Source organism: Berghia stephanieae, chromosome 14 (genome assembly GCF_034508935.2).
Source record: "Berghia stephanieae isolate SIO BIC M18660-M18661 chromosome 14, UCSD_Bste_1.3, whole genome shotgun sequence".
Classification (NCBI taxonomy): Eukaryota; Metazoa; Mollusca; class Gastropoda; order Nudibranchia; family Aeolidiidae; genus Berghia; species Berghia stephanieae.
The window spans coordinates 14,728,433-14,748,432 of record NC_088373.1 but is presented as its reverse complement, the minus strand read 5'-3'; the positions used below and the strand labels follow the sequence as shown (position 1 = coordinate 14,748,432).

The following is a 20,000-nucleotide window of genomic DNA, read 5'->3' as shown; positions in this document are numbered from 1 at the left end:
TGACAGTGTGCTCTTGGAATCTACATCTGTTCCCTATTTAAACCACTCCCCTTTGTCTTACTATTCTTGTGTGCTTTCAATTGTAAATCTACATTAAAAAAAAAATATATCTCATTTTCTTCCATTTTACTGGCGTTGAAATGATCTAAATGTGTCGCAAGCGCCGTAAAACCCTCATTGTCTCTACTTGTAAGACAATTAGGTAAGAAGAAGGGGACGCCACAACTATCCTCCACCATCTCCGCAACAACCAGCACATCACCAACATCACCATTATCATCTTTTCGTCAACATCACCGCGATCACGTTTTGGTCATCACCACTCCACACCACAACAAACAATGAGATGGAGGGGGTGGGGGGCTTAAGTTACTTGCTCAACGACGAAAAAAGAGTTGCCCACAAAGGGGATCTAACCCGGGTCCCACGAGTGAAATTTAATGCTGCCTTAACCACTCAGCCATTCCTATCATCATCATCATCACCATCCCTTTTTTCTATTTGTATGAGAGGCACTGGCATGAATGTGTTGTGTGTGTGTGTGTGTGTGTGTGTCTTGCTGGAATCAGCTTGGATTTTGTTCCCCGTGTCCCTTGGATTATTGTCTTATGTTACATCTTCGCCCTGTTTTATTTGTTTTAAAAAAAGTCTCTGCAACGTTTACGGTTGTTGTTGTTGTTGTTGTTGTTGTTGTTGTTGTTGTTGTTGTTGTTGTTGTTGTTGTTGTCGTCGAGACGTCGTCGTTATTGTTTCTGTTGTTATGCTATTGTCGTCGCTCCCGTCGTTGCTGCTGATGGTTGTATTGTCCACAGACTGTATTCTCTATGGTATTGTCATCGTTGTTATTATGGTTGTCGTTGTTGTTGTTGTTGTTGTTGTCGTCGTTGTTGTAGTTTGTGGTTTTGATTTTTCTGTTGTAATTTTATTCTAAATTTTGTTTTCAATTTTACTGTATTTAATTTTTATTTTTTTAACTAACGGAATAGCCTCATTTATTTAGTCTTTGAAACTGCCTTCCACAAGGTCATAATTTACACATAATTTTGTCATTATATGATGTTCATCATCCTCATCTAGCTTTGACCTGTGAACTCTTTAAAAGGGCAGATGAGGTCACTTGAAAACCACCACCACCCTGACGGAACCTTGAATAATGTGTGTTAACTTTTCGGGATAATTTCATATTTCAAAATGTCGCCGTGGAGGCCAAAAATTAGGATTGTTACCTACTGTGATTTGTGAGAGTAAAGTCGGAGAAAGGACAGCGAGACAATTGCTGCTATTGTATTCAATCCTTTACGATGAAATGTGGTAGTTTTCCATTGTGATAGTTTACTTATATAATATAGATATAGTAACGAGGACATCTACCCTTTTCGGACCACAATCATGACGTCATCGGATTCCGCCTTCTGCTCGCGACTGGGCGTGGCCAATGTTATATACGGCACGCCCCAGTTGGTGCGCAGGCGGCCGCACACGCGTGTACACAGACCGCGTCGTATGACGCTGTATGACCTAAGGTGAGCTGGATTGCTTGCTTGCTTGCTTGCTTGTCATTTTGAGCATGGCGCATGATGACTTTTGTTCGTGTGAACTCCCCGATTCCTGTTTAAACAAATGACTTTTTGTGTAAACAATAAAAAAATATTTAAAAAACAAACAAAAAACAACAACATAGAAGCCTCTCCAGATTAAATTCAAGAGGTTTAGGCACATAAAAGTGCTGACATGACCTTTGTACGTAACATTTTTTTTCTCCTTTTCTTTACTGGTATGGTCGCGCCCTTTGTGCCGCTGTGTGGTATGACAACTCGCTTTCGAACCGGAAGGTCCTGGGTTCGAGCCTCGCTCGGCGCATAGTTGAGTCCTTGGAAAAGGCTCTTTACTCACATTCTCTCACCGTACTCATGTGAGTACCTGGTCGTTAACAGCGTTATCTCTGTTGGGGAAAAAATTGTATTATCGCCTAACAGGCGTGCTTACCTGTTGCTGTTGGTCAGGGACCCTTTGTAAAGCGCTCTGAGCACGTTTAGTGTATATTGCGCTATATAAAAGCTCGTTTTTTTTTTTAATATAAAAAGCATGACTTTTCGATACAAAGTCAAATTAGCGACCTCTTCACCATTCATTGGCTCGGGGTACGTGAATTAAACTGAGTTAAAGACCGCATTCCGTCCATAATAGTAATAGTTGTTGTAACAATGACGATGCCGATGGTGGTGGTGGCGGCGATGGTTACGTTGAAAGGTCACCATCCCCATCCGAGAGGTAGGGAGTCATCAGGGTCATTTCAGGTCGTTTCCTGTTTTGTTTTAGTATTTAATTTTAGAATTTGAAAGGTCAAGGCAGACCTTATATTATTCAGAATTTCTATATATTCATATAAACAACAATGTGAAATTGAATGTAAGATATTCGTCTGTAGTGTTTCATTCATCCTATTTTGTTGATAAAGGGGAAACCCGAAACGTCCATTTTATCTGTTTTCGTATATTAAATTGAAGCTTTCATTCAATTTCACATTGTTTAATTATTTCTTCGAGCTTCGAGCAGCAACATTTACATTATATATGCATAATATATAGATATAAGGAGAATGCTTCCGACACTCCTGTTTTTCACTCTTGGCTCCATCACTATTACCCTATGAAAATAAAACTGAAATAGCACGGAGGGATAGAACGTGATAGGAGTGATATATTATGTTTAAAATCGAAAGTAATGTACAAGTCTCAAAAGACGAGCCGTAGCTTGACCGTTGGCTTGACTCTTCAGCATCATATTCATCTTTGACCCTCTCCTTACCGACTATAGGAAAATCGTCACATTCGTTACGATACAACCAACATTTTCTTATACAAATTTCTCTTCTACATCATAAGATTTAAAGAAAATGAACAGTGTGATGTAGATCATGTTTTGCTAAAGAAATTATTTATCGTCAGAATTTACTGTTATTGTGAATGAGTGATAAATAACATAATATTTTATGTTAGTGGGGTGTACAGTTTTGGGAAAAATCCTGAAAATCGCTGGTAAGGAGAAAGTTAATGATCGATTGAATAGGTGGGTCACTCAAAAATAATGCATGAATGATTCAAAATTGGCGTCCTGATTGGGTTGGCAGGGAGCAGCAACAACAACTTGAGCTTTTGTATAGCGCATTATCCACTGAACGTGCTCAAAGCGCTTTACAACAACAAAAGCTGAAAGGTGGTTCTGAAGAATGAATTGTTTCAACTCATCATCATATCAAAGCTCCAACACCGAACCCACTGCACAGCATCTGTGGAGCAGACTCTTAGGTCATGGTCAGTGCAGCTGGGACCATCCTGGCATTCTCTGAGGATGTGCTCCATCGTCTGCTCTGGGCATCCACATGTACACAAGCAAGTCTCAGCCAGCCAACTGCTGTATGTCAATAATACGCTAGATTTAAATATTTTCACCACTCTATCATCTTCCTATGTTCCGGCATAGTAATGTTCTTAAAATGTCACAAGCGCAGTAAAACTCCTTAAATCAAACAAACAATTAATCAAACAGACTCTGGTTCATGTTTTCTTTTTTCTCTCTCTCTCTACCTCCTTCTTTCCAATGGCAGAAGTCTTCCCATGCAAGATGACCCTGAAACTCCCAGCAACAGAAAAGGAAGCAGTGGTACCATTCGCTCTGACAGTGGTATCTCCCATCTCCACTCTGCCAAGGTATTACGTTATACGTTATGAGGAATAGGATTGTAATTTGGAGAATTGGGGGGGGGGGGGGGCAGCGTGGCTCAGCGGTACGGTCTTTGCTTCGTACCCGAAAGGTACCGAGTTCGATCATCCACCGCTGCGCTGTGTGGCCTTGAGCAAGTCACCTCGCCCTAGCTCAATTTGCGGCGCTGCACTGCGGCTGACACCAGGGTTATTTCAGTCTTCCTATGGAATAAACACTGAAGACAAATTTCCCCTATGGAATGAATAAAGGGAATTTTATATTTATTTTTATTATTATTTTTAAAAGGAGGAGGAGGAGGAGGAGGAGGAGGAGGAGGAGGAGGAGGAGGAGGAGGAGGAGGAGGAGGAGAGAGAAGAAGAAGAAGAAGAAGAAGAAGAAGAAGAAGAAGAAGAAGAGAAGAAGAAGAAGAAGAAGAAGAAGAAGAAGAAGAACAAGAAGAAGAACAAGAAGAAGAACAGAAGAAGAAGAAGAAGAAGAAGAAGAAGAAGAAGAAGAAGAAGAAGAAGAAGAAGAAGAAGAAGAAGGAGGAGGAGGAGGAGGAGGAGGAGAAAAGGGAAAAGGATGAAACTGTCATAATCAAAGACCTTGTGCTTTTACCCAAAACAAAAAAAATATATTTAAATGAATGAATGGATGGATAGATAAATAAACGGATGATTAATGAATAAATAAATGGACGATTGGATAGATAAACAAATAAACACACCAAACAATGGCAACAAAAAGATAAACAAATATGCCCAAACTCGACAATGTTAGGAGGAAACTTTTGAAAACATTCAATTTCAGGCAGGCTTTTCAGTAGTGATCCTGTTGTCTTTGTATGTGGAGAGCATTAGAGTGCTTTGTAGATTCTGCGAACGGTATAAATTAATTATTACATTTCTTATTCATCATCATCACCAATCGTGGCTTGTACTCTTGAGTACGTTGCCGGACAGCTGTCTCCACGAATCACGATCCTCTGCGGTGCGCATGAAATCCGTGTTGCTTTTTAAATCACTTTTGGTCATTCTTAGGTTATTTAGATAAGTCATTCTTTTGTCTTCCTCTAGCTCTCTTTCCTTCGATCATCCCAGATTTTACCAGCCTTTCTCTTCTCCACACATGTCCCAGAAACCGTAACTGCCTCTTTCTGATGGTATCGATCAACATTCTTCCCTTTCTCACATTCTCCAACACTTCTCGTTCGGTATACTTGACTGTCCATGGTAGCCCCAATATTCTTCTATACATCCACATCTCAAATGCCTCTAACATTCCATATTACATTACATCAGAACCAATACCAAACTATACATGTAAATATATTACACATTTCATTTTTCACTTGTAGAACTTGTCATACCCTACCTTTCAGATCCTCCCCCCCCCCCCCTCTAGAATTTGTTCATTTTATTAAACTTATAGTTTAATGTCCTCTGATCTTCCTAGGTGGTTGAAATCAGTGATCCAATGCCCATCCAGCGACACCCCAGTGTCGGAGACGGCAGTTCGAACATGAGGTCCAAACAAATCTCCTCCCCCATGCAGCCGGGGTCCGCCGCCGCGATCGCCTCTGTAGGCGGCGCTGGTGGTCCTTCCGGCGGCAGTGGCGCTGCCTCGTCGTCGCTGTCCTCATCCGTGTCCGGTCCTGGAAGCGGCGGTGGAGGCAGCAGTGGCGGCACTGGCGGCACGGGGGCCTCCGGCACCCTCAGTCACATCCGGTTCCCCAAGTTGGAGGAGTACGCTCATTTCCATTACGACGTGGTGGAGATTCCTTCTCTCAAGGTAAGCAATAGGGTTCAGCTGTCGTGACGTCACTTCCCTTGTAATGACGCATAGTAACTTAGGAACTGGTTCTAAACTATCGGAACAATGGCGGTCGCCCTTGTGAAATACTTCTCCGACGAGCATAAAAGTGTATCCAGAGGAGAAAAACATTATAAATTTGATCATGTTTCAACTTTTATACATTCTGATCACATGACATGTGAAAAAGTTCTAGCCAGCATGAATAATAAAAAGTACCGATTTTTGTTTGTTTGTTTAGAACCGAGCTGTTGGTTGCTGGGCGGACGTGACATCAGACTATTGACTCCTATTGTCAGTAAAGATAGAATGCGCTTGGCCAAGGAGTTCACAACATTGCCATCCGGAAGTATAACGGACCAACACACAAACCATGTGTAACCATGAACTTTTATAGATAGTATGCAGATGACGTCACTCAGGCCTTTGTTATTGTTTTTGCCATCCGCGTTTGTGAGTTGTTCTCACTAAACTGTATTAACCTGACTATAAAAGTTCATGGTTACACAGAGTTTGTGTGTTGGTCCGTTATACTTCCGGATGGCAATGTTGTGAACTCCTTGGCCAAGCGCATTCTATCTATAGTCTGGTTAATACAGTTTAGTGAGCACAACTCAGAAACGCGGATGGCAAAAACAATAACAAAGGCCTGAGTGACGTCATCTGCATACTATCTATATTGTCTTCTTGAACCCTTGTGCCCAAGTTGGCTTCGAATTAATCCAAACTATATTATACTAAAATTTGACTTTTTGTGTTTAGATTAAAATTATGAAATGTTTTATGAATTTGTGTTTCCCAGTAATGATAAGCGTTAATGTTACATTCTCATCTGTTATGCACGCCAGAAGATTAATGGTGCCAACACACAAAAACTATACGAAAATAGTCTGTTGGAGCGTGGCCTTCGTAAAGTTATGGCCTGACACTGACCAAAAAATGACTTCAAAATGCCAGTCTTTTGCCACAAAAGAAAACAAATCGTGAGTTGTATTCAATAGTTCAACCAATGAAATAACTTGTTTCCATGAGCTCTACTAACGACAACTCACGAGGCGGTGCAAAAAACAAAAAACAACTCTACCTCGTACCCCAATTCCGAATTGGGTTACAAATGAAGAATCACGCCGTGACTGTCAAATGAAAAGCGGGCATTGATATCAGTATTTTTAAGCCCCATTCCACCCGGGCAGCATCTACTAGCAAAGCGGCCACAAAAGGAGTTCCACTTTGTATAATACTGAAAGCGGGAAGATGGAGGTCAGAGACCACGTTTAAAAAATGTTATCATAAGCCAGTGGAGAGAACGGAAAAGGATTTCAATAGGGCAGTACTGGATGAACAACAAATGAGTGGTGCTACGTGGATTTCGTAATTTACGTCATAACAGACAAACGCTTTCAAGCTTCATTTGTAACCCAATTCGGAATTGGGGTACGAGGTAGAGTTCGAAAATTAAACGAACTCACCTGTGATGTTTAATTGAAACTCTGACGAGTCCAATTCCGAATGGGGAACAAATGCCCACCCATTGGTAAATATCATCGAAACTCATTAGACTATAGATATAGTTATAGTTATAGATTATACTTGTATGGATGTGTCCCATCCCGTTCCATTTGTTCCGTATGTCTGTTCTGACGCGTTAAAGCCTGACAGTCACGGCGTAATTCTTGTCAAAATGCCAGTCCTTTTGGATTTCAGTGTCAGGCCATAACATAACGATGGCTACGGTTGGAGAGGGACTTAGTGAGAACTAATTACCCAACTGACAATAACAAAGAGCTGAGTGACGTCGACCTGTTTTGCAGAGTATGACAGAAAAGACATTCATAAGTGAATTATAAAAGTATATAAATTGTCTTGTTGTTAACAACTTATAGATAGTATGCGCTTGGCTAAGAAGCTCATAACATTGCCATCCGGAAGTATAACGGACCAACACACAAACTCTGTGTAACCATGAACTTTTATAGTCAGGTTAATACAGTTTAGTGAGAACAACTCACAAACGCGGATGGCAAAAACAATAACAAAAGCCTGAGTGACGTCATCTGCATACTATCTATATTGGGATTTGTGTACGCGGTTGACCTCTGAGGTTAATTGACGCTAAAGTGGCAAAATGTTTTCTGTGCCCTTCACTGTTCTACTAAACTTCCTAATCGCCGTTACTGCAGTTGTTGTTGTGGGTGGTTGTTGTTGTTGTTGTCCTTGTTGTTGTTGTTGTTGTTGTTGCCGTTGTTGTTTTTGTCGTTTTGTTGTTGTTGTTTTTGTTTTTGTCGTTGAATTTGTTGTTGTTGTTGTTGTTTTAATGTTGCTGATTTTGTTGTCGTTGTTGTAATCGTCGTCTGTGGTGGTGGTGACAGTTATTGAGGTGTTGTGATATTGGTGATGATGATGATGATGGTGTGTTGATGGTGGTGGTGGCGATGATGGTGGTGGTAGTGATGTTGCCGCTGTTGCTGTTATTATTGTTATTGTTGTTTTCCCTCCTGCTGCTCTTTTTTTTTTTTTTTTGCGGTCCATGCAGCCAGGGTTTATCCCGGTTTCTTTAGAGTGAACCGGACAATAATTGCTTGCTACCTTTTAGATAGGACGCTAGTCTATCGAAATGTACTTTCCGCCAGAGCTAACTGACCCAGTTACCGTGCTGGGAATACAGAAGGATTAGAAAAAAATATCCTAATCTACTCTCGTTTTTGTGGGGTTATTTTTTTTTTTTAATTTTTTTTTTTTTTGGGGGGGGGGGGGGGTGTTTTGGTTGTTGTTGATATTGTTGTCGTTGTTATTGTTTGTTTGTTCGTTGCTGTTATATTCTCAGTCGATTACAAACTACTCCATATTTATGATCTCCTTTTTGGCCAAACAGGTAACGCTTCTGGACGAAGAGTCGGCGTGTTACAAACACAACCAGGATTCGAACCTGGACGGCGTGGACATGTACATAGTGGAGGTTAGCAGTACGACCACCAAACCCTGGATGATAAGGCGGTCTTTAGACAACTTTGCCACGCTAGATCAACAGTTACATCGGTATGTATGTGTGCTTCACGTGTGGGAAGCCGGGGTTTGTTTTTTTTGGTATGTGGTTGTGTGTGTGCATGTATGTATGTGTCTGTGATATGTTTGTATGTATGTATGTATGGATGGATGTGTGTATATGTATGTATGTATGTATGTATGTATGTACGAGTATGTATGTTTGAGCGCGCGCGCGCGCGCGTGTGTGTGTGTGTGTGTGTGTGTGTGTGTGTGTGCTTCGAATCGTTTTGTTGTTTTGTTAGTTATTTTTGTTGGTATTTTTTGTTTGTTTCATTGTTTGTTAAAATTATTTTCCTTCTCAAATGCTGCGTTTTAATCATGCATGCTTTTGTATTATTTTTTTTTCTGTGATTTTGTATGTCTGTGTGTAAATGTGTGTATGTGTGTGTTTTGTGTGTGTGTGTGTGTGTGTGTGTTGGATGTCAAGGGATGCCGAGTTAAATGGATATTTATAGATTGCTACTGCTGCTAACTGTTATTGTTACTTTTGTTGTTATCGTTGTTGTTGTCATCGTCGTCGTCGTCGTCATTGAGTCATCATCGGTATTAGACGGTAATATGATTATTTCTTCATTGTTTTCAGGTGTATATTTGACCGACGATTTTCCCACTTGGCTGACCTCAAGGCTTTACAATCGGATGATGACGTCAACAGAGAGGTGAGGATCCAATCTCCATCTACCCTCCCTCCCCCCCCCCCCTCTCTCTCTCTCTCTCTCTCTCTCTCTCTCTCTCTCTCTCTCTCTTCTCTCTCTCTCTCTCTCTCTCTCTCTCTCTCTCTCTCTCTCTCTCTCTCTCTCTCTTCTCTCTCAGACTTTTCCCCTTTCTTTCTCCTCCCACCCCATTCTCTCTCTCTCTCTCTCTCTCTCTCTCTCTCTCTCTCTCTCTCTCTCTCTCTCTCTCTCTCTCTCTCTCTTTTCTCCTCTCTCTAAGACTTCTCCCTTTCTTCCTCTCCACCCTCTCTCTCTCTCTCTCTCTCCTCTCTCTCTCTCTCTCTCTCTCTCTTCTCTCTCTCTTCTTCTTCTTCTTCTTCTTCTTCTTCTTCTTTTTTTTTTCTTCTTCTTTCTTTTTTTTCTTTTCTTCTTTCTTTTTTTCTTCTTCTTCTCTTCTTCTTCTTCTTCTTCTTCTTCTTCTTCTTCTTCTTCTTCTTCTTCTTCTTCTTCTTCTTCTTCTTCTTCTTCTTCTTCTTCTTCTTCTTCTTCTTCTTCTTCTTCTTCTTCTTCTTCTTCCCCCATTCACATCAGGAGATGGTCAACGAGCGTCTTTTCGCGTGCACAAACTGAAAATCATTTATTCATCTTTAGAAATAGATAGCTGTTGTACTTAAGTTGTATGTAGTCAGTGCGGTAAATTGTTATAAATCGGTTGTTGGTTGGCTTTATGTGAAAATCACGCACTCAATAAGCACTCTAAAACCTTACTTAAGGGGAGTGCAATATTATACTACCGGAAGATGTTCAACAAACATTCAATAGTTGAATAGTAGAAGAGAGGTCCATTTGAATTTTTCGATAAGGAGATTATAATATTTTCGATGCCAAAACATTAACAAAAAAAAAAAACAAAAAAAAAGTAGTCCTTTCGAGCCATTAGGCCTACGTAGCCGGAGGAGTTTATCCTGGTTTTTATGGAAGGAAACGGATAATAATAGTAATTGCTTGCTAGCCTTTGGATAGGACGCTAATCTATCTATATCACACAAAACTTAAAAGGGCGTGGTTTTTTTGTTTGTTTGTTTGTTTTTTTGTTGTTTTTTTTTTTTTTTTTTGGGGGGGGGGGGGGGGGTTATCCAGTCGATTTTGGTATAATACTAAGAACATCAGAGGTTGTGGCATCCCTTAGTACCGTATACATTTAGTAGGTATGCCCTTGGCCAAGAAACTCACAACATTGCCATCCGGAAGTATAAGGGACCGACACACAAAACTATGCGTAACCTTGAATGTTTATAGTCTGGTTAATGCAGTTTAGTGAGAATTACTCATAAATGTGGATGGAAAAAAAAAAACAGTAACAAAGACCTGATGACGTCAACTTCGTTCTATCTATACAGTTTAGTCAGAATTACTCATAAACGTGGATGGCAAAAAGCAATGACAAAGACCTGATTGACGTCAACTTCGTTCTATCTATACGACAAGATGTACTTGAGAAGGACGTAGAGGGAGTTGTGAAATGTTAAGTGTTTTGAACGTGCGGCTACGAGGTCTTGAGTCCTTGGAAATGGCTCTCACTGTACTCGGGTGTAAAAATGAGTACATGGCCGTTAACAGCGTTGTCTTGTGTGTCCGAAAATATTGTAATATCGCCCAAAAAGCGTCATGTCTAGTCCTACATGCCAAGTGTTGCTGTGTTGACTAGAAGAAGAAGGAAGAAGAATTAGTCCTTCAGAGCCATTCGGCCTATGGAGCCGGAGTTTATCCCGGTTTCTACAGCGTGAAATGGACAATAGCAATGGCTTGCTATCCTTTGGGTAGGACGCTAGTCTATCGCACTGCTGGGTGAACAGAGGGATGTCACTTGGGATCGATCTCGGTCCCTTTGCGTGTGAAGCGAATATTCTGCCAACTGAGCTATCAGGACCCCCAATGTATAGATAGTGTGCAGATGACGTCACTCAGGCCTTTGTTATTGTTTTTGCCATCCGCGTTTGTGAGTTGTTCTCACCAAACTGTATTAACCAGACTATAAAAGTCCATGGTTACTCAGAGTTTGTGTGTTGGTCCGTTATACTTCCGGATGGCAATGTTGTGAACTCCTTGGCCAAGCTATCTATTGACTAGAGATCCCACGTAAAGCGCTTTGAGCAAGTCAAGTGGATATTGCGCTTTAGATAGTTCGAAGTTGACGTCACTCAGGGCTTTGTTATTGTTTTTTGTTGTTTTGTTTTGTTTTGCCATCCGCGTTTATGAGTTATTCTCACTAAACTGTATTAACCAGACTACAAACGTTCAAGGTTACACATAGTTTTGTGTGTTGACCCGTTTTACTTCCGGATGGCAATGTTGTGAGCTTCTTAGCCAAGCGCATACTATCTATGGCGCTACATAAAAGCTCAATTTTTATCCCGTTAAGTCATAAGATAAGACGCACTCGACAATAAAGTAGAGGGAGGAGTCATATTATTGATAAGTGTTATAATGTATGTAAGTACTCACGCTCGGGGCTTTTCCAGACACCAGACAAGTCAAGCCAAAGGAATTTTATACTACATACTTTCTTTTGTTCTGTTAAACAATTATTATTAGTATTATTACACTCATGACGATGGTGATGATCAAAAGAACACGTGATAATGATTTACACACACACACACACACACACACACACACACACACACACCGTCAATTCATGTCCCAATTACTTCTAATGTTATATAAAGAACGTGTCGTGTGTTATTTTTGGTCTATTAAGAACTGTGCTATTTCAAAGACGTGACACTTATACCTGGTGTTTAAAAAAAAAAGAAAAAAGATAAAATGTGTTATTCGTGACTGAAAGTTGTTCTTTTTTTTAAATTGTTGTTTAATAGGATTCAATAGTCTGATGTCACGTCCGCCCAACAACGAGCAGCTTGGTTCTAAATAAAGGAAATCGGTACTTTTTATTCTTCATGCTGGCTAGAACTTTTTCACATGTCATGTGATCAGAATGTATAAAAGTTTTTAAAAATGATCAGATTTATAATGTTTTTCTCCTCTGGATCCACTTTTTTATGCTCGTCGGAGAAGTATTTCATAAGGGCGTCCGCCATTGTTCCGATAGGTTAGAACCAGCTACTACGTTACTATGCGTCAGTACGAGGGAAGTGACGTCACGACTGTTGAAGTCCATTACTTCTAATGTTATAAATAACGTGTCGTGTGTTACTTTTTGGTTTATTAAGAACTGTGGTGTGTCAAAGACGTGGTACTTATACCTGGTGATTTATATTTAAAAAATAAGATAAAATGTGTCATTCGTGACTGAAAGTTGTACATTTTTTTTAAAAATGGTTGTTTTATATTTTGCATTGTGCCTTTATTGTGATTTTTTTTTTTTTTTTAAATGTTTGGGTACCTATTCACAATTGGATTGGATTGTTCCCTCCGTTTTTTGTTTATGAACGCTTGGCTGGCGGAGAATGTGATACAGACTAAAATTATTAGCTTTTAAATACATCTTGGCCCAGAAAATTGTTCCTTCATATTATTATTTGTATTATATTATAATATGGCAGTAGATTTACAATTTCAAATTTGTACAAAAGTTTTCAACGTGTTATTTTTAATAGTAGTTGCTGCTGTTTGTTTGTTTTTTCTGGGTTTGTTTTTTTTTTTTTTTTGGGGGGGGGGGGGTTGGGTTTTTTTTTTTTTTTTGTTTTTTGATTCTTTTTTTCTTTGTTAGTCTGTTTGTTGTTGTTGTTTTTTTGTTGTTTTTTTTTTTTGGGGGGGGGGGGAGGTTCTTCCTTTTGTTGTTGACGTTGGTTGTTTTTTGTGTATGCTTTGTTTTATTTTGTTCTTTTTTGTTTGTTTGTTTTTTTTTTTGTTTTGTTTTGGGTAGCTGGGTCTGTTAGATCTGGTGGAAAGTATACTTGCGATAATAGTCTAGCGTAATATCGAAAGAGTACCAAGCAATTGCTACTGAAGAACTACTTTCCTTTTCTCTCTTCATGCCTTCTATCCTGCTTTCCTTTAATCTATCCGGTTAAAACGCGTTCTACGAACAAGATATAACGTCATATTGAACTAGAAGGTCACTGTTTATAGAAAGAACGAAGATGACGTCAATCAGGCCTTTGTTACTGTTTTTTTGCCATCCGTGTTTGTGAGTAGTTCTCACTTAACTGTATTAACCAGACTATAAACGTTTAAGGTTACACATAGTTTTGTGTGTTGATCCGTTATACATCCATCCGGATGGCAATGTTGTGAGTTCTTAGCCAAGTGCATACTATCTATTAACCAGACTATAAACGTTTAAGGTTACACATAGTTTTGTGTGTTGATCCGTTATACATCCAGATGGCAATGTTATGCGCTTCATAACCAAGTGCATACTATCTATACTTTTTAATTATCTAAAAAGTTTTGTTGCGTCAAAATGTCGACGTCGTTGCGTTATTTTTTAAAAAAGTATTGGCACCATAATTGTTATGGTTTACAAAATGTTCAATTGGTTTATCTGGTTTAAAAGCTTCTCGCTGACATAGTCGACCGACCTTTACGTCCTTCATCTCTAGTTCTGTGCAGAGGAATCTCCATGTCCCTTCTGTTTGATGCAAAGTCTCTGATGTTATTGAGGTGTTTAATTTATAAGTAATCGATTCGCTTTACATGATGACGATGAGGATGATGATGATGATGATGATGCTGATGACGATGAGGATGATGATGATTATAATGCGCATTTCAAAAGCCCAACTTATATTCCCTTACGTGTAGGCTCTGGACACTTGTTTAAAACAAATGTTCGTACACCATCGACTATCTGTCTCTGTCTTCTTTTTTTTTTTTTCATGTGTACATTTTCAGACTCAAAAAGAGTGGTGAGGAAGGTGGAAGGGGGGGGGGGGGGGGGGGGGTGTTTGGAGCTTTAGTGCTCACTTGTTTGAGTGTTTTCTCCTTTATTATAATATGATTAGCGACTCCCATCATCATAACAATAGCGATATCGTTGTACACCGGAAGCGAGGTCAAGCGATTGCCATAAGTAGAGAAGAGCGGTACGTTGGGGTCGTGGTATTCATTTGCAGTTTACAACATTTATTTATTTCTCGAACGGCTGCATCCATCAAACTACAGTTTCAAACACTATGCTTTTTGGACGTCGAATACATTTTCCAAACCAACTACTTCGATGAATACCAAGTCCTAATAACTACTTGCATCAATACAGCAAACTACAGTTTCAAACTCTCTACTTTTTGGACGTCGAATAAATGTTCCAAATCAACCTCTTCGATGAATACCAAGTCTTGATAACAACTTTGCTTTTATGTAGAGCAATACCCACTACATGTGCTCAAAGCGCTTTACAAGGGGTACCTGACTAACAGCAACATGTAAAAGGCTCCATACACGCAGGGTTTTGATAGGCGTCCGAACCACGATCAGGCAAACCGGGATGAAAACGCAATGTGTGTGGCCAAATACCTGGCTGATAAACCTAGGTACGGTCGATCGCTCGCAAAGCCCGCTTTGCTTAATATTTTTCGAGGCGATCGGCGATCGGGGGCGTGGCAGTATAAAAAATTGGACAATTTTTTTTGGATTTTCGCTGTTTTAACGTCAGATTCGTGATCAGCGTCGAATTTACAATAGGTTTGATACCAAGAACTATGTTTTTACTCCAAAAATTGATGAAATTAGAAATAAAATTTAATTAATGTTGAGGTTATGTGGCCGACAGAACAGTGCCCCTCCCTGTTTTGTGCTCGCTTCCAGATCGGAAGGTTCAGGTTTCGAGACCCGCTCTGCGTGGCGCAGAGTTGAGTCCTTGGAAAATGCTCTTTACTCACATTTTCTCACCGTACTCAGGTGTAAAATGAGTACATGGCCGTTCGTTGAATTTGTTAGGAAAAAATGTCACATCGCCTGACAGGCGTCATGTCTCGTCTTTCAAGTTTAATATTGCTGTTGCCTTGGGACCCCTTGTAAAGCGCTTTGAGCACGTGGATATTGCGCCAAATAAATGCTGTGTTATTATTTTTTTAAAAATAATATTTTTATAAATGTTGCGCCAGGAAGAGGTAGATGGCAAAAGTTTCGTTCTTGATCATCGTAAAATTTATAAAAGATTTCATACAAAATAAAAAATAGTCTTCATAATTTTCAATGTAATGATATAATAATATGCCAGTTCTTTTTTAATTTTTTTTTCCTCCTCACCCGTTGACGCGACATGACGGTCGACCTTGACACAGACATTTGGGATTGGCAGATGCCAAAAAGCCTTGACTACGTGATGACAGGGGTGGGCATTGTCTGAATTATAATCTACAAACCACCCCCCCCCCCCCCCCCCCCCCCCCACCCCAAAAAAAAAAAAAAAAAAGAGCTGTGTGTGTGGTGGCGGTGGTGGGGGGTGCGAATGCGAGTAGTCCCGAGGAGTACCCGTTTAACCTGCCACGGGAACACTGTCGATTTGTTTTATAAATAATAATAATAATAATAATAATAATAATAATAATAATAATAATAATAATAATAATAATAATAATAATAATAATAATAATAATAATAATAATAATAATAATAATAATAATAATAATGACGATAAATAACAAATCTTTATTGTCCACAAAATGGAAAAATTTCCGTGGTCTACGTTGCTTTTAAACTTAAATCGGATTGCAAATGTTATGCGTATTGGAAAAATACTCACGACATCTCCATCGGGGTATAACATATAACACACAAAACTGCAAACGCGAACGTTCATTGTCTGATTGATATAACTTAGTGATAAGTTAATTATAAAATGCTGTCTAAAAGCAATAACAACGGGTTGACTAACGTCAAATTCATTCCTTCTATTGATGCTCTGTGTTAAATTAAAATACTCAGAAAGTCCGCTAGCCAGAAATATCACTCCAGCCCAAAGATCTACATGGAACCTTGAACGTTATAGTCTGATATATTTTAATGAGAACTAATCATAAAAATGGGTGTCTAAAAACAATAACAATGAGATGAGTGACGTCAATTTGGTTCCTTCTATAAATATCCAAGAACTTTACTCACTCCATCCGCTCTCTCCTCCTTCAATACATATGAATCTATTCTCTCATCACTTTTTTTGTGCGGCTATGCATGTGATCTTGTGAAATGACACTCGCCTTTGGATCGGACGGTACTGGATTCGAGTCCCGCTCTGAGTGGCGCATAATTGAGTCCTTGGAAAAGGCTCTTTACTCGCATTCTCTCACCTTGTTCACTGTTAAAATGAGTACCTCGCTGTTTACAGCGTCGTCTCTGTGGGGAAACAATTGCAATATCGCTTAACAGTCATGTCTCGTCTAACATGTTTTTATGTTGGCCAAAGACCCTTATAAAGTGATTTGAGCACCTTTATTGAATATAGCGGTATATATAGCGCAAGTAAATTTTTCTCTCTTTCTATTTCTCTCTCTCTCCCCCTCTCTCTCTCTCTCTCTCTCTCTCTCTCTCTCTCTCTCTCTCTCTCTCTCTCTCTCTCTCTCTCTCTCTCTCTCTCGACATGTTAGATTATTATAGCTATTGCTACATATGATGCGACTATCTTGGACGGTTATTGATGCTATGAGTTTAGGTAAAATGCTCACAACATCCACCAGTCGGAAATAACGTACCGTCATACAAAACTACGAGTAACCTTGAACGTTAAAAGTCTGATTGATATAATTTAGTGAGAACTAATACCAAAATGACTGCCTTAATACAATAAAAAAGAGTGGAATGATGTCAATTTCGTTCCTTCAACAGTCTAATTTATATAATTTAGTGAGAAGTAATCACTATTGTGCGCAAGACGAAAGATAGAATAACAGACAGTAACTGGGATCGGTTCTGTCGGCCACATAGCCTCACTATTAATTAAAATTTATTTCTAATTTCACCAATTTTTGGAGTAAACACACAGTTCTTAGTATCAAACCTATTGTAAATTTGACGCTGATCACGAATCCGACGTGAAAACAGCGAAAATCCGAAAAAAAATTGTCCACTTTTTTATACTGCCACGCCCCCGATCTCCTATCGCCTCAAAAAAATATCTCCCCGTATGTGGGCAAAAATCATCTACGATAAACGCAGGGATCGGGTCACAGCGATAGGTCATCCGTCCCGCTACCAGCGGATGTCGGCGTCTATGGGGGGCTTAACATGTAGAACGAGACATGGCGCCTGTTAGGCGATATTCAATTTTTTAAAAAAATCTAACAGAGACAATGCTGGTAACGACCAGATACTCATTTTACACTTGAGTATGGTGAGAGAATGTGAGTAAAGAGCCCTTTCCAAGGACTCAACTATGCGCCGAACCCAGGACCTTCCGATCCGAAAGCGAGTGTCATGCCGCAAGACCACATAGCCATACAACTTGCATCAGACCTGCCAGCCTTACCGTATTACCCTGGAAATTCCCGGATTTATTTATACTCCTTTTCCCGCCTTCCACGGTTTTGATCAAATTTCCCCGGATTATGCTTCTTCCGTGGATTTTGCTTGTAATTACTTTTAATCCAGTTCCTCTCCCCAATCAGTATAGAGCCCCCAACCAACCAATCCTTGTACATCGTATTGTAAATAATTTTATTGTTCACATTTTCTGGTGTCTAACTAAATTTATGTTGTCATTTTCGCTTTGTATTTTGTTTTTGTCATTGTGGGTCTCAATGTTCCACACTTGCTTGTTGTTGTTGTTGTTGTTGTTGTTGTTGTTGTTGTTGTTGTTGTTGTTGTTGTTGTTGTTGTTGTTGTTTTTCAATTTTATGCTGACATTTTCGCATTACGGTTCGTCCCTTATTTTTATATTAATATTTTTACTTCGTAAGACACCCCCCCCCCCCCCACCCCTTTTTTTTTTTTTTAATAAGTAGGCAAGTCTGTTGTATTCTGTATGAAGGAGAAAATGACTCGAAATAAGTAGAAATCGTATTTTGAAATGTTACTGTAAAAAGTCCTCTCCTCATCTCCCTCTTAGAAATAATTTCAGATTCCGACAATGTTTTCATTTTTTTTTTCCGGACAGAGACAACGCTGTTAACGACCAGGTACTCATTTTACACCTGAGTACGGTGAGAGAATGTGAGTAAAAGATTCTTTTACAAGGAATCAACTATGCGCCGAGCGAGGCTCGAACCCAGGACCGTCCGGTCGGAAAGCGAGTGTTTTATACCACTAGACCACATAGCCTACAACTTGTTTAGACAATTACCGTTAGTATCGTCAGGTCTGTTTGGTTTTGGTGGGCAAGATTTCTGAGATACTGGTGTGTGTGTGTGTGTGTGTGTGTGTGTGTGTGTGTGTGTGTGTGTGTTTGTGTGTGTGTGGCGCGCTGCCTGGTAGAGATGGAGTTTTGTTCCCCCCCCCCCCCCCCTTTTTTTTTTATAGGGTAAAAAAATAAAAAAAGAAACAAAAATCTCTTTGTTAATCTTTTATATTCTACGTTGTCCCGGGGCTAGAGGCTGGGGGGGGGGGGGGGTCATGTATGATGGCGGTGGCGAGGGGGGTGAAGGTGATTGGATTTGAGAAGACGAGTGACGAGAGAGAGGAGAGAGAGAGCGAGCGAGAGAGAGAGAGAGAGAGAGAGAGAGAGAGAGAGAGAGAGAGAGAGAGTAAGGGGGGGGGGCGGTTTGGAGAGAGGGTTTAGAGGGGGAGGGGGAGGCGGCTTGGAGAGAGGGTTTAGATGGAGGGGGCGGGGTTTGAGAATGAGTAGGAGAAGAAGAAAAAGAAGGAGGAGGATGAGGAAGAAGATTAATAATGAATAAGATGGAGGAAGAGGAGTATAAGGAGGTGGAAGGGTAGGGGGAGGAGGATATAAAATAAGAATAAACTTAAAGCCGAAAAATATGTCTTAAATTTTAAAACGTTCAGATGTTTCCATCAATAATAAAGAACCTGTCGCTATCGGTGGTGGCTAATTGGTAAACAGGTTTATAACTCTTTAGGGTTTATATGGTATAGCTTGGCACCGATGGGGAGTTGTCTCCCCTTGGAATGTAAACGAGTCTTTAATGGTCGTGTCTGCTGCTGGTGTGAGGACGTACTAGTCTGTGTGTTTTTGTGTGGGGTAGATAGATAGATAGATAGATAGATAGATAGATAGATAGATAGATAGATAGATAGATAGATAGATAGATAGATAGATAGATAGATAGATAGATAGATAGATAGATAGATAGATAGATAGATAGATAGATAGGTAGGTAGGTAGATATAGATAGATAGATAGATAGATAGATAGATAGATAGATAGATAGATAGATAGATAGATAGATAGATAGATAGATAGGTAGGTAGGTAGATAGATAGATAGATAGATAGATAGATAGATAGATAGATAGATAGATAGATAGATAGATAGATAGATAGATAGATAGATGATAGATAGATAGATAGATAGGTAGGTAGGTAGGTAGGTAGGTAGGTAGGTAGGTAGGTAGGTAGATAGATAGATAGATAGATAGGTAGGTAGGTAGGTAGATAGGTAGGTAGGTAGGTAGGTAGATAGATAGATAGATAGATAGATAGAGGGAGAGAGAGAGAGAGGGGGGGGAGAGAGAGAGAGAGAGAGGGAGAGAGAGAGAGGGGGGGGGGTTAGACAAACGGAGAGAAAGAGACCGTCAGACGAATACACACACAGATTGGAGAGGGGCGAGGCCTAGAGGCACAGAAGGGGGAAATAGATAGATAGACAGATGGATAGATAGATAGATAAATAGATAGGAGATAGATGGATGGATAGATAGATAGAAG

General features: G+C 39.8%; 1 protein-coding gene across 3 annotated transcripts in view; it reads left to right on the top strand.

Moving 5' to 3' along the window:
* LOC144959921 (uncharacterized) overlaps positions 1–20,000 on the top strand; it is a 116,122-nt gene that overhangs the window by 53,038 nt on the left and 43,084 nt on the right. For all 3 annotated transcript variants that reach the window (XM_078892769.1, XM_078892771.1, XM_078892770.1), the window contains exons 3-6: positions 3,608–3,710; positions 5,161–5,496; positions 8,390–8,553; positions 9,146–9,221. In XM_078892769.1, the coding sequence (XP_078748895.1) occupies positions 3,608–3,710; positions 5,161–5,496; positions 8,390–8,553; positions 9,146–9,221 (679 nt within the window). The remainder of the gene's footprint in view (positions 1–3,607; positions 3,711–5,160; positions 5,497–8,389; positions 8,554–9,145; positions 9,222–20,000) is intronic.